Source organism: Amia ocellicauda, chromosome 18 (assembly GCF_036373705.1).
Source record: "Amia ocellicauda isolate fAmiCal2 chromosome 18, fAmiCal2.hap1, whole genome shotgun sequence".
In the NCBI taxonomy this organism is placed as follows: domain Eukaryota; kingdom Metazoa; phylum Chordata; class Actinopteri; order Amiiformes; family Amiidae; genus Amia; species Amia ocellicauda.
In genome coordinates, this window is record NC_089867.1 from 11,235,175 (window position 1) to 11,249,533 (window position 14,359).

The window sequence follows — 14,359 nt, forward strand, 5'->3', positions numbered from 1 at the left end:
ACATGCATGTGTATCAAAGTAGATCTATATAGGCAAATTCATATTAAGGTCCATTTTGTGATTTATTTTTGTATGGTAGCAAGAGACTACAATCTTGACAGATCGTTTAAACTGATGAACCCAATCAGCATATGCTCCTTTTGCAGCCACTAGCAACTACTGGTCAAGAAATGTTCATATATTCATTAGGTTCCCTGTCAAATAATGAGCGAGTACCAGGTAAGTGAGCAGTGGATGCCCAGCATTTAGTTATTTGTTAATTCAATAAAAGAGCAAATACCGCAAAACTGGGCCACCTTGGTTTGACACTTTACATAACATAGTCCCACACATTGCCACTAGAACCAGGAGACTTACTCTGGTAACGTGATGTCACTCTTTCCTAGATTCAGTAGAAAACAAATATGCTTTGAAACACCCACCACTAAATTAAATACAATGTTTCCATTGAGACCCCCCTCTAGATATCAGTGGGTAAAAGGCAGGTCTCTGGTTCCTAGTTCCATGGTTTAGGGACTCTCATAACATTATGAGAGTTTCTTGTGTATTAGATCCATTGTGCTGACTTTAAGTATACTTCCCATTGCATGACAGAGTGAAGACCGATGAGATAAGTATGACACATTGTTGAAATCCAGGTTCAGTTACTGTAAAGTAATAGTTTAATTTGATATTGTAACTTCAATAAACCACACAGAGCCTCTTAACTTATTTAAGTAAGTTATCTTACCTTACTTAACCTTATTTTCACATGTTATAAGGCATGGGTTTGTCCTAATGATTTCTAATAAACATGTACTAATTGTCAGGAGACTTTATTTTGCCTTAGCTGATACTTATTTAATAAAATATGTTTAATGTATCTGTTAATTTATGAGTGTTCCCCAAACATTAAAAACACAGTTTTTCACATACAAATACACAAGCAGTAAACAAGCAAAACTAAATCAAAAACAAAACAAGAAACTAAATAAAACCCAACAAACAGAGTAAGGAGTGTTACTAAAGCAGGAAAACATTAAAAGCAGGAAAAAGATTAGTGGTTAAATTGGCTAATAATACACACTGCACGTGTGCAAGATTTTCCCCTGAATGAGGACAGAAAAACAATGAAACCTGATTGCACAATCTAATCACCCAAAATAGCTGGAGATGACCACTTACCAATCGTTATTATAAGCTCAGCATTTTACTTTAAAACCACATTCCTGGTTTCATCATAATCAAAACTGTGAAATGAAGCAATACAGCAAAATCCTTTGACTGGGGTACCCCACCCAAATACTATTTTAAAGACTATATTTAAAAACCAAAACAAAAAACTCCTTCTGTATATTTTAAAGACTGTTTTGACTTGTTCATAAATGATTGCTTATATATGACAATTGTCACCAGCGCTAAAGCACCAATGAACTGCATTTTGGAAAATGTTGTTGTCTTGGAAACGCCTATTTGAAAGAAAAGGAAAATCAGCTGCAGAGAAAGGAGGTAATTATGTCTTCAGCATGAAAGAGGGAAGTGTCAGCTCTCATTAGACTCGGTACTCTTGCACATGCTGCTGAAGTTTGAATTTAGGAAAGTTACACATGTTTGGGACTCTTCTTTCCCAAAATATGAGTGCCTGTTAGTGTAAGCAGCACATATATCTGAAAACACTGCCCAGATCATTAAAGACAACACAAGATTTTGCATGTTCACAGTGTGAATCTACAGTTCTCCTTATTCAGAAATGTGTCGACTCTTAATTACATAAACATAAAGTTGCTGGGAGGGCCAACAGGCATCAAACTGAATGAAAATGGGCAGCTAGCCAGCAATGCTGTTTTAAAGCAGAGCAAAGATACAACACAGGGACATCACTCGGCACAATACCAAAAATGTCCGGGTGCGAGAGAGGTCAGCAGGTGATCGTAGTACACTTAGAATTTTGTATACATTTTTGTGCACAAACTCTTATGTTGTATGACAGGTCAGGTAACAGATAAGTGTATCCCACACACATTTGTGTATTAGTTTCAAATACCTTGGAGGAATACATTGAGCTCCACTCTGGAATGTTAACATAAATAATGATACCGCCTGTAATTTCAGTAATACTGTGTTTAACTTTTGACGGAGAGAGGGCTGTGGATGCCATCTGGGTCAGAATGGTTTGTTAACAATATAAAAAAGGGACTGAGATAATAACCCATTTTAGGTATGCTTTTAAAGCAACTGAAAGCAAATAATCATCAAAAGGAAAAAGTAGGGCCTATAAATGTATTTACTTTTCATGATCATCAATGTGCTTTTTAGACCAAATACAGAGGAACAGAAATATGGACTCAAGACTTACTTTTCTGCCATTAGTACTGGGATAGTTTATCAGATAAGAAAGGAGAATTCACCTTTCAATTAACCTTTTTTAGATTGCTTAGCTTTTGTGCTATAAGATCATGTAACTGAAGTCTCTGGGAGATTATTATTGTGAATACTGTCTTGTGCAGAGTGTTCAGGTCCCACCACAATAAGATGTTGACCAAAAAAGCAAAAGAATAGAGACTGACCCCTTTTATTAAAAAAAATGCAAAAAGAGGCAGATTCAACATTATATATTTAGCCTAACTTTTACATAACATCTTCTTTCCATCTGTTGAACACCCCAATTTCAATAGCTTTTGCAAGAATTGAACTGTGAGTCTTGGCAGGACAGTTTTTTTTTTTTTTCATGCGTTCTTGGGCCTCTAATGTACTAAGCACTCTGCACTGAGACAGAAATTCACTAAAGCGATCACTTACTGTTGGACTGAACACTGTGTGTGGAATCTACATTAATGATTATGGTCCCCCCTTTGTATCTTTTCCTTAAACACCCTCTATAGGAAACAAAAATGCAAATTACTGTTTCCATAAGGAGCAGTAGTTACTTAAAATAAACTAAATTATTGCACAGGGAAAATATACACTGCCTATAAAACTATGAGTCAGAGACTGTAATTTGAATGGCTTTTTATTATGAAGCCAACGCACCCAAGGAGTTTGACAAAAGCAGTTGCGAATCAATAGTGAGCTTAATTAACAGCAGACTTTGGAGATGAACAGTGAGTGGTGTCCAAAAAAAAAAGAGGGAAAAAAGGCATATGTAATTCGGGAGAAAGGAGAGAACATCTTATCCAGCTATGGTATGCCTCAGTGCAAATATGAGGCTGTATACCTCATTATTGACATTCCTCAAATTTTGTGTAGGGCTGTGTGTGAAGCAGACTTGCCCTAAAGCAACATTCTCTTCCAGACGTAATGGGTATAATCTGATTACTATTTACTGTAAGACCAGGACTTTAGTTCAAAGTGATATAGAATGTCAAGAACATTCTTAAATATACTGTACAGTCTATGGCACAAATGGCAGCAAAACACCAAGCACAAAATGGAGAAGACCCAGGCCTTCTTGCTTGGAGACAGGCTGTGTTTTAAGAACTGTCAAGTGATTATTATAGGAACCTGGAGAAATATATTATTTTCACAGTGCTCTGTTTAAAATGGTATATTTTAAAAGGCATCTACCTGTATTTTTAAAATCTGAATTCCAATTGCACAGCAATGTGGAAAAAAATGAACTCAATGACTCACTAAAATGACTAAAATTTAACATTGGCTCAACTCTGCTTTCCTTTTTACCATCTTTTCCAGAAAGCCACACAAGTACACTATACAGCTGTGGTAGAATGACTCAGAATGCAGTGTTTGATCGGGACTTGGATCGGGGCTGCATGTGGAACCAAAGGGAGGCTGGAGACTTAACTCATAAGTTTGCTTCAAGTGAAAAAGCAACATTTATAATCTTGACAATGGACCTGAGAACCTGTAAAGAGGCAAATGTTAGTGATACATTTGTCTGCACTTTCCGTTTAGTCAACCACTGCCACTCACACGGCTTCTGGAGAAAGCACAATCCAGTCAACAAAAACAGCAGCTTGCTTATTCTCATTTTCTTAAATTCATTTTTTTTTTTTTTTTTTTAATCTTTGGCTTGGTGTAAATTTTACCTCTGGCATTCTGGTGTCACAAAGAGAGCTTTGTAGATTGCTCTGCCAGAAGGCAACAAAAGAAGCTCTTCCTCCAGTGACAGTCAGCATTTCCCTCCCTCTCACACAGAGGTCAATCCCCATGCCAAGGATTCTCCTGACAGGATTGGAAAGGCCAGGTCTGCTTTTATTGGTATTGGAGTTCAAGGTTCAAGGTCAGAAAGGTCTAAAGCAGGGGTCTCCAACCCTGGTCCTGGGGAGCCCCAATCCAGTTAATCTTATAGGTCACCCTAAATCACCAATTTCTAAATACTGGGAACACATGTGAGTTATTAATCAATTAAGCACATCAACCAAGGGAACTCTTGCTCGGAGAGGCTGAAGGTATTCAGATAATTGCTCCAATGGTTTCTAAATTACTCAATTTACCAAACCAAAGGTTCACTGATCAGAAAAATACTTCTAGGTGTTTATAAATTGGCAATAGGGTGACCTCCAAATACTGCTGCATAGGGGCTCTCCAGGACCAGGGTTAGAGACCACTGGTCTAAAGAGTCTGAAAGCAGTGCATTTAGAAGAATGTTTAATAATAATAAAGAAAGAAACAATTAGCAAGGTTGTAATTTTTACCCTCAAAAGGTATTCTTTTAAAACAGCGGTTTTATTTGATATAGACTAAGTCTTTAACATCATACAAAATAGAACAAATCTCAACATGTGACAAAGAAAAAGGCATTCATGATTGAAATTAACATTCTGAATGTCTCACGGATGGTGTCCTTTATACTTAAAATGGTATTCAGATACAGGACAGACATCAAGGGAAATGAAGACACAGCACTATCAAAATGTGGGTCATCACCGCAAGGCCACAGTTCGCACAGTGAGATCTGCACCAGAGATGCTCAGACCGAGATGCTGTCCTTATCTTGGGTCCTGTGTGCAATAACACACTCCTCGTTCCTTTGGCTTGTGAGTTAAACCATATATACATATATATATATACATACATACATATATATAACCAATAAAAAACATAAATAAGGACAACCAAGGCCAAATATTTAAGGTTTGGAGAACATCTCTCCAATATAGCCCCAGAATCTTCCTTTTTTCATCGCTCACCAAAGCCCTGATGAGATGTTTCCATTAGCCTGATGACTGACAGCTGGCTCCACCCCTCAGCAGGGTGTTCTGTCATCAGTGCTCCACTAGAAAGTTGATAAGGGCGGTTCTGGGTGACAGGATGGCTTTCTTGATGGTGCGATTGGCTAGGTGCTGCATGCCCACTTGACTCCTGAGAACGAGCTCTTGCACTTTCTCTGCGTCCCGGGCCACCTCCCTGGGCACACTGACAGTACCACACACTTTGTTGTTGATCTGTGGGGAAAAGAGAGAAGATGGGGCAGTGTGAGGAACAGGGCAGCCAATCGTCCCAAGCCAAAGAGGCAATGGCAGTGCTCTGTCTCAGCAGCCCAGTGAGGCTCTGAGAGGAGCGGCCTCATTAACTGGAAAAGCTGATGTCAGGACTGCAGCCTCAGACAATACAGTGCAGGTCCCCATGAGCACTGCCAGTTTTTCAGGGAGGGAACAGTAATGTCATGTCTGAGAAAGTTTAGTGAAAGTGCAAAGAAACAAAGAAGAACCTCTCTAAGGACCACAGCTGACATCTACAGCACTACGGCTCTTGTACGAAAATAAAGGGACGTTTCATCAGGATCAGCCTGGACTTCTCAGCTGAAGAGCTTTTTTTTATTTGATGCTGTTCTTCTTAAATTGTTAAGCCCTGGTGCTATAAATACATCAGATTGTATTGTTTTGGCAGGTCACATCAAATCGTAAGTTACTTAATGTCAAACTCCGTTGGATGCGGCGAGGGAGAATTTTTATATGTATTTAAAGTATCTGGTATCTTCTCAATTTAAGAGTATATGAGTCCCTAAACTGCGTCTGTGGTTTAAAAAACAACAACAAAAATAACATGTGGCCAGACCAGTTATGTTGCCAGATAATCAGTCACTATACAAAGACAGATGAGAACTGTCACTCTGTAGAGATTTGCAAGGTTTGTGGTGCAACCAAATAACATAATTAAAGGTCCTTTTGAAAATAAACCACTTCCACTGCCCCATTCTAGTACAGATTCTTGGAAACCTTTTTCACTGGATCAGTGTTTCCACATTTTCAGACTTCATCTTGAGACAGGTGTCTGTGAAGCCAGGGGGACATGGAGGGCTTTAACTATGAAAAATCAGATTTTCAATCAAGGCTTTGATATGCACAAATTCTTTTAAGTCAGCCACTTCAGGGCCATGGGCGATCGATCAATGAAAATAACACAGAAGGAGCTGCCTCACAGAGTTTGAACGTAGGAAATATTCTCCCGATTGGCGTCATTTGCTGGTTGCCTAGCGGAATCCAAACTCCACTCAAACATGAAAAGACTAATATTTCACGATTCATGAGAAACGAAAGGAAGAGATACCCAACACATTTGCTCAATTAAAGAGTTGGGATAAAATACAGCAATAACTTGAAAAACAACCAATCAGTGATCAACATTATTCCTGTTACCTGAAGGAGTTCACAACATTCATCTACAGGTCATTGAAAATACCAGAAGCTGAAGAGGGGAACCAGGGCATTGCCTAAGTAGTGCTGATTCAGTTAAAATTAATTAAGATGCCAGTGTCACATGCTGGAAGACCTTACCACGCTCAAATACCTAAGGCCTACATCAACCAATCAGGAAAGACTATGGTCTAATCTGATTGGCCGTAATATTCAACATGGCAGTGCCCAGGTATTTGAGCAGGGTAGTTTTTGCTTTTATTTCTTAGGATATAAATATGAAAGAATGCAACATCAACACAAAATCAGAAATAGGCTGAATTGCTATCTCTCTCTCTCAATCTAAAGCCCGCCATGAAAGCAGAGCAGCACAAAGATTGCCCCAGCATTGGCTATGAAAAGAAAAGGCAATCCCAAATCTGTAGATATCTTCTGATCTGCAGAGTGTCTAGTGTATAGTTCTACTTGGATCTGTAGCTACCTTCTTTGATCACACACCTCGGTACTGCTGTTACAATGCTGCACGCCCTTCAAAGCTCTCGAACACCACAGAGCACCTCGGGGTTTGTAGTGAACTAAGAAAAAGCTGCTGTCATGTTTGCTTTTGGACAACAGAAGCTTCATTAGCATCACTGCTCATTATTCATGACTTTCTTCATTAGATTTGAGCACATAACCCGGGTTTACAGGCTTTCAAATTAATTTAATATACACAAACCATAAAGAAGCCGAGCCCGAATTAAGACACTTCTGCATTTCTTTTCTCTTCACAGGCGTGTGTGTGTGGATCTGAGTCTGTATGTGGGAGTCTAATTGAGTGCATGTGCCATATGTTCTCATGTATTCAGGAAAGCTGGCAAAAACAGATAAGCCATATTGTAACATGATCTTTATAACGCCTCTGTGGCTTGAATCAGCACCGCACTGACTGACACCCCCCCAGTTGGGATCTTCTGGGATCTTGAAAAAAAGGAAACTGCTCAGCGTTGTGTAAAACTCTGCAGAATTCCCATGCTCTCATGTTTGTGTAATAACCTAAACTCTCAAGAGACCTTTTTGTAGGAAAATGGAGAAACGTGTCTGATAACAATGAACTGATTCAAGGACTAAAGGCTGTATTTTAGAATGCATTGTCTTTTCGCTTGTTTAGTATGCTAGTTGTTTTACTCATATTTGAAAATATTCTCTGAGGTAGATGCTCTAGATGATATGGAGTAAGGGGGGGGGGGGGGAGTTACAGTGTGATGATTCACTCCTCTGTCGATGTTTAAAAGATTTCACATCTAAGGAAGTTCTTAAGGGTGATCATAACATGTTGGGGTTAATCCTCCTGATAAACAGTCTATAGAATCAGTGTTTATACTGAAGGCATTCGGTTACAGCCAACAAACAAGCCCACGTCCTGAAACAGGATGGACGTGCTTTCCAGGCCAGTGGAGGACCCCTGTGGGAAAAAGGCTCAGGAAGAGAGATTGAGGGAAACTGCCGACGTCATCGTTGTAGGACACCAGGAAAGTCTTGCTAATTGAAAACAATTACAAGGGAAGCAATGAACAAAACCTTTCTTCAGTTGTACAAAACAGACTACCTTACCGGTAGAAAGGGAAAACTCACCCACAGTCTCTCATCTTTGTATACGAAAAAAAATATGTAAACATTCCCACAGGACTCTTAATATTGCCTATATTCACTTTATATGAAGTGATGTGTATTGCTGATTAATTACCATTAATTACTTAAAGGCTAAGGGAACCAGGCAGAGTTTGAGCCTGCGGTGTGAGCAGTCTTACCCTGACAGCGATGTCCACATTGTCGGGGGTGTGAAGGTACTCCGGGTCCACTCTGGGCCACGGCTGCTGCAGCACCTCCGTGCCGCACTGCGAGCCAACGGCCGGCCTGCTGCTCACCTGGGACAGACCTGTGTGCATGTTACAGTTGGTTATTATACATACACTGTTTTTACTAGCAGCTGGTTTGTGGACGGATGTCGCTAAAGTGCTGACTGTATAGCCGAACAGCACTGGACTAACTTGGATATGATGTTTAAAGCAGGTACAGAAGTGATGCTACAAGCCTAAATGGGTATTGCATCTTCCTGTGACTATTCTTCCTTGTTCTCTTAATGTTCTGCTCTATGTCATTGCAGTGTGTGTGTGTTATAGAAATGAAGGCTATGACTGCCATTGAGGCCAATGTGAATCAGAGAATTCTTCATACAGAGAGCACTCCACTGTCAATAGCATTTCAGTGGTTCTGAAGAGGTTTTTAAAAAGTAGAAGCACATGTTTATGTGCCTTGATGACACATCCAAAAGATTCCATACCTGCCATAAAAATATAAAACATTGCCCCCATAAAATGATTCACTTCTGAAGAGTTACATAAAGCATGATTTTATCTCTGTCTCCTCATAATGGAAGAACAAGACGCAGGAGCTGCAGGGGGTATCTTCTCCTGGGGGGTTAAGGAGTGCCGAGTGCCAGGGGAGCGCTCTCTATTGTCTCACTGCATCGAGGATAAACACAAGCCTGCAGTCTCTGGGAATTTCTAAGCCGCAAGATAACAAGCTCTGAATTCATAACATTGTAAGTAAATGCCTTCAAATCCCAGTGGCTGAGGCTGTCTTTTTCTGTTAATGCCAGTTCTATTTGTAGCCAGATTCTTGTGGTGACACAAAAGCAAAGAGCTCAGGTACAGGGCTCCACAGCACGAGGTTTCAACAGACAGCTGTTTCTGAAATAAATCACCCTGAGCCTGTCTTAATTAGACATGTTTAACACGTGACCATTCCTGTTGTGGTAACATGCAATGTGCAATATTACATTATTATATTACTTAGCAGACGGGACTTACAATTGTTGCAATATATATCACATTATGTCTTACATATAATTACCCATTCATACAGCTGTGTTTTTTTGTTGTTGTTGTTTTTTTAACTGGAGCAATCTAAGTACAGTATCTTGCTCAAGGGTACAACAGCAGTGTCCCCCACCTGGGATTGAACCCACAACCCTCTGCTCAAGAGTGCCGAGCCCTGACATACTGTACATACTGTACATACAACATTACAAGGGTAACGCCATCACTGTAAAGAAATCATCCACACATCACAGTCAGTATTCTGAAAGGATAAAATAAAGACCCCTATTTATTTTAGAATAAAATAAAAACATTTCTCCATTGGCTCTCTGTTTGTATTTAAGCGGTATATTAATGTGCTTTATAGCACCTTCATGATGCCATTGAAACAAGTCAGTGGTGTTGCAGCAGTCTCCTAAAAGCCTGTCTTGGGTACTGGTACAAACAAACAAATACACTAATATGAAAATAGTCCAACATTTAATCTGTAAAACGATGTAAAAAATAGGAAATATTGGGAGGGAGATCGAGCATATATATTGTAGAATCAGAATCATTTAAATGGTGGTGTTTAGTGTGAAGTGGTGGAACCCTGCTTACAACACTGTCTCCCGTCTCACTTTTACGATACGACAAACCTCCCCAGAGTGGAGATTGACTCCAGTTTCCCCCGTTTTCACCTCTCTGGTGCTCCTGTCGACCTGAAGGTCCCCTCCCCTCCCTTTACCTTTCATGACCCCAAGGTGATGTTCATGAAATATGCCTATGCCCCCTATGTTCCTCGCTCTACCCCACCTCAAGTCAGCCCTGCCCCGCCTGGCTGCTGGGCCCCGCCTCATTCATTTCCTCACCACAGCGTCATCCAGCCACACAGCAACCAGGAAAGCTGTGATCAATGGGAGTCAATAGCTACATGCAGCTCCCCACTTCCCCCACTAGAAGACCCCACTCCCTGTGAGGAAGGCATGTCCTCCTGACCCCAGAACATCCAACCATCTCTCCAAGAAAACGGTTCTGGTGACCACACCTTGGCACCAATGGAAGATGCTGCTTCTGCTGACCAAACCGAGGCTGTACCAGTTGAGGACCCAAACTCTCTCGACCAAACACCAAATTTGGCGATGGAAGACCCTGCCTCAGATGATGAAGTACCAGTTGCACCAAATGCACACTGGGCCACTGGTGAGCTGGCACAGGAATTAGTTATGCCAGCTGAGGTCTCTGTCTTGGGTGACCAAACATCATCTCAAGCAATAGAATACGAGGCACTGAAAACGATGGGATGGGCACGAGTTGGATGGAGAAAATGAGACTGTGGCTTTTCAGACAAAAGAGCAATAAAGACCGCTCAGATTTATGAGTTCAACACTATATTGAGTTATTTATGTAGGCATACTCATACAGTTTCCCAAAATAATAAATGTTGATTAATTATTGTAATTAAAGATCATTTTCTGAAATCTGTTAAACAATTCATCCTGCTATCCAGCTTGAATTTGCTGGTTTATTTTAATTTCATTTAAATTTTGCATTTCCAATCATAATGTATGCATAAACAAGTCAGTATTTATTTATACGTTTCAACACGATTATAGGTTTCCTCTTTATTACTGATGTATGCTGAATAAATAATATGAGAAGCAACTGGCACTTGTTTTGTTCATTCCTGACTGTAAATCTACACCCTCACAAAACAATCACACAAACATTAGGAAATATTTGCATTTGATATGCGATTTCAAAGTAATTCACAGGAAATAAATGGTGACTGCCATATTTAAAGCAACAATCAACAGGAAAGTAGACTGATGAACAAGGATACAAATATGTGAATGACCTTTTGTTTTATGTTATTGGCAAGGGTTTTCAGATTACAATGGGGTAATATTAGCCTGATCTGAAGGTTAATGTCTTTCCATTTACAGGTAACTTTAAAATTATATATAGTCTCAATACATACAGGCACACACACAAATGGCAGAATGGTGTGTTAGTCTTTTACAGACTGCACCGGATGGATCAGCTTGGTACTCTGGCACTGTCAAGGTGTTTTGGAATAGTATTATTTCATTATTATTAAATTCAATTAACAGTAAGGTGGTTTTATTTTGGATGTAGTCATGGGTACACAGTTTTTAAAATGGAAAACAATCAATTCCAATGAGAATTGTCCTTTGTCCCCTAAAATATTAAATGGGTCAACATTGGAAAACTTAAATTGCTTCTCATATGTTCATGTTGTGGATTTTAGCTCCCTGTAAAATTAGCAACAGGGTCTCGGAGATACAAGGATGTCAGGAAGGAAACGCGTTTCCCCGTCCTGTGAGTGTGTGGAGAGTGGTGGGTGCCCCGAGTGAGGAACGGTGCAGTCCTCACAGCTGTAGGGGCATCCGGGGGTGGGGGGCCCATACTCTCTTGTGATGTGTTGTTTTGATGTATGCTGTCCTGGTGCCGAGAGGACACTCTCCCCACCAGCTGGCAATCAAGGACTCTCACTTCACACCTCTAACACTGTATCCATGCCAGCATATAGGGTACGTTTATATTATTAGTAGTAGTTGTAGTAGTACTGTAAAGCATTTAAACTTAAAGCATTTATTTCTTCAGTAGTTTACATTTACATTTAAAATGGACATTACAGCACAATATGAATAGGAGACTTTGCAATATTTATTTAATTTTGGGGGGATTGTTTTTGGGAAGCTGGTTTCCTCAGTTCCTCGAGTGTAACGGGACACTATGACCCCGGGAAGCGTGAGGACTGGACAAGGTCACTGAGGACTGCAGGATTTCCACTGTCAGAGGAGGTGCCAATGGCAGTCCACACACGACTGCCCCATCCCTGCCCTCAATAACACGCCACAGTTCAGAGGTCAGAGGTCAGAAGTCAGACAGGAGACTGGGAACCAGCCTTCACCTTATCCTGTCAGCTCCTCTGTACTTTTTAGGTTCTCATAGTCACTAAACTTGCTAGTAGCCTTCAAGATTCAAGCTTTCAGAAAATATATCCCTGGAGATTCACAAAAAGTCAGTTCTCCTAATATTCAATAAACATGGGAAGGACAGAGGTGCTTACCTGCCCAGAGCTCGGAGGCCAGGTGTGGAGCCAGGGGTGCAGTCATGACGCATAGCGTGGACAGGGCCTCCTCAAACTCCACACTGTGTTGAACCACACGCGAGGAGGCTTGCTGCCAAGTCACAAACACAACAGCACTTGCGTTACACTATGCACAACCCATCCTCACAATCTCACTAGTGGAGAGGACACACAGGTATTTTGTAAATCGGTCATCCATTTGCCCACATTTTTTTTTTACATTTAAATGATTTCTGTTTTGTTTTATTCAGTGTTTTTAACTTCCTACTCAAGAGAGAACATCCCTTATTGTCCTCATCTTGGCTGATCCCCTTTCCTGCTCACAACTAGGACAATATATGAGTGAGGGAAATGTCACATGAAGTATTTGCAAATTAGATTAAAAGCTATAGGATTTAGATAGTGTCTATATTTAAGCATGTGCATATGTACAGTGGTCAGATATTTTAAGGCTCTGTCCAAATTACACATTTAAACCACGTTTCATTTGGGCCATCAAATCATGGGTTTCTTCAACACCACAGAGACTTTAACACATTACTGGAGAACAAGACTCTCGAGGAACAAGATATGGTTCCAGCGCTGCGATCGTCAGTGTTTTTCAGTGCCAGACTCACAGAGAGAGTGTTGGTCAGACCCATGAGGCGGGAGATGGCCGCATTGAGCAGGAAGTCCTCGGTGAAGTGGGCTGTCACCTGGTAGAGCAAAACAGCAAAGGAGACGACATCAGACCAATATACAATGGATCATCATGGAAGAATGGTAGGGGGTGAGCGAGAGAGACGGGGGCGTGTTGTCATAACATATTTTTCCACAGAGATAAACAGTTGCTGTGAGCGTATGCCGGTTTGTCTTTAATAACAGGGCAGCTCTTTATAGTTCTCACCCCTGAAGGCTGATTGTGTTTGTCAGCCATACACTAAGCTGCAGCCTGAGTCTAAGACAGCTATTTTGAATGCGTTGAGGTGGATGCTGGGTTTAGAAAGCTGTACTAGAGTATCAGTGACTTTGCAAGCAAGCGGTGACTCACAACCACAAGTTTGCTGGTGGGTTTGTTACCTAACAAGGCTTCTCCTTGCATCCCCCATATAACACTTCACAGCAAAAACACAATAACCGTTTAAATATGACAGACCAACAAGCAGGTCTTTTGAACACAATTCTCTCCACATTACAAAAGCAGACAAACACCCTGAAATACACTTTAACAAAAAGGAAAATTGTCGTTTTCCTTTCTGAATATGACAGCGGGAGGAAATGCCAGTATTCATTCCCACAACCAAATACAACAAATATTGTAAACAAAAGGTCAACAAGGCCAAAGTCCTAATACAAAGCATTCATATTTTACCACTTATAAATTGGCTAACATCCCTAAAAAATCAGTATCATTAATCATGTGCCTAATACATTTCTGTATATAAAATATAGAATATAAAATATAGGAGAACAAATAACAGATTTCTTCCTTCTACTGTGAGTGAAATTAGAAATAAACATGTTTTAATATAATTAATTAATTCCTTTTTAGTTAATTAGTTTCATTACTTAAAGAAATCCTTTGATAATTGCAACAGTGACACCTATTGAAAGAGCCAGGTACTACAGCAACCTAACATTAATATTTTGTTAATTGGCATGTCTCTCGTCTGTGTCTAAAGTCCCTAGCAGTGTCCTTATTTTAATAATCAGTAATGGAAAAGCCCTGTTGCAATCTATCAAATACGCACCTTTGACTGTTTCATACAGCTATTTCACCCTTCTCAATAAGCCGGCTTTTGAAGCTTTTTTCAAATGCGTGGGCAAGGTTTTCATGAAATATTAAA

General features: G+C 40.2%; 1 protein-coding gene across 1 annotated transcript in view; it reads right to left on the reverse strand.

The window, feature by feature from the left end:
* Nucleotides 1-4,646: 4,646 nt before the first annotated feature.
* The window catches only part of lars2 (leucyl-tRNA synthetase 2, mitochondrial), a 43,420-nt gene continuing 33,707 nt past the window's right edge, over nucleotides 4,647-14,359 (reverse strand). Inside the window, exons 18-21 of the mRNA XM_066690891.1 lie at nucleotides 13,151-13,228; nucleotides 12,513-12,624; nucleotides 8,366-8,493; nucleotides 4,647-5,384 (exon numbers count right to left, since the gene is read on the reverse strand). Coding sequence (XP_066546988.1) covers nucleotides 5,205-5,384; nucleotides 8,366-8,493; nucleotides 12,513-12,624; nucleotides 13,151-13,228 — 498 coding nt within the window. The 3' untranslated portion in view covers nucleotides 4,647-5,204. The remainder of the gene's footprint in view (nucleotides 5,385-8,365; nucleotides 8,494-12,512; nucleotides 12,625-13,150; nucleotides 13,229-14,359) is intronic.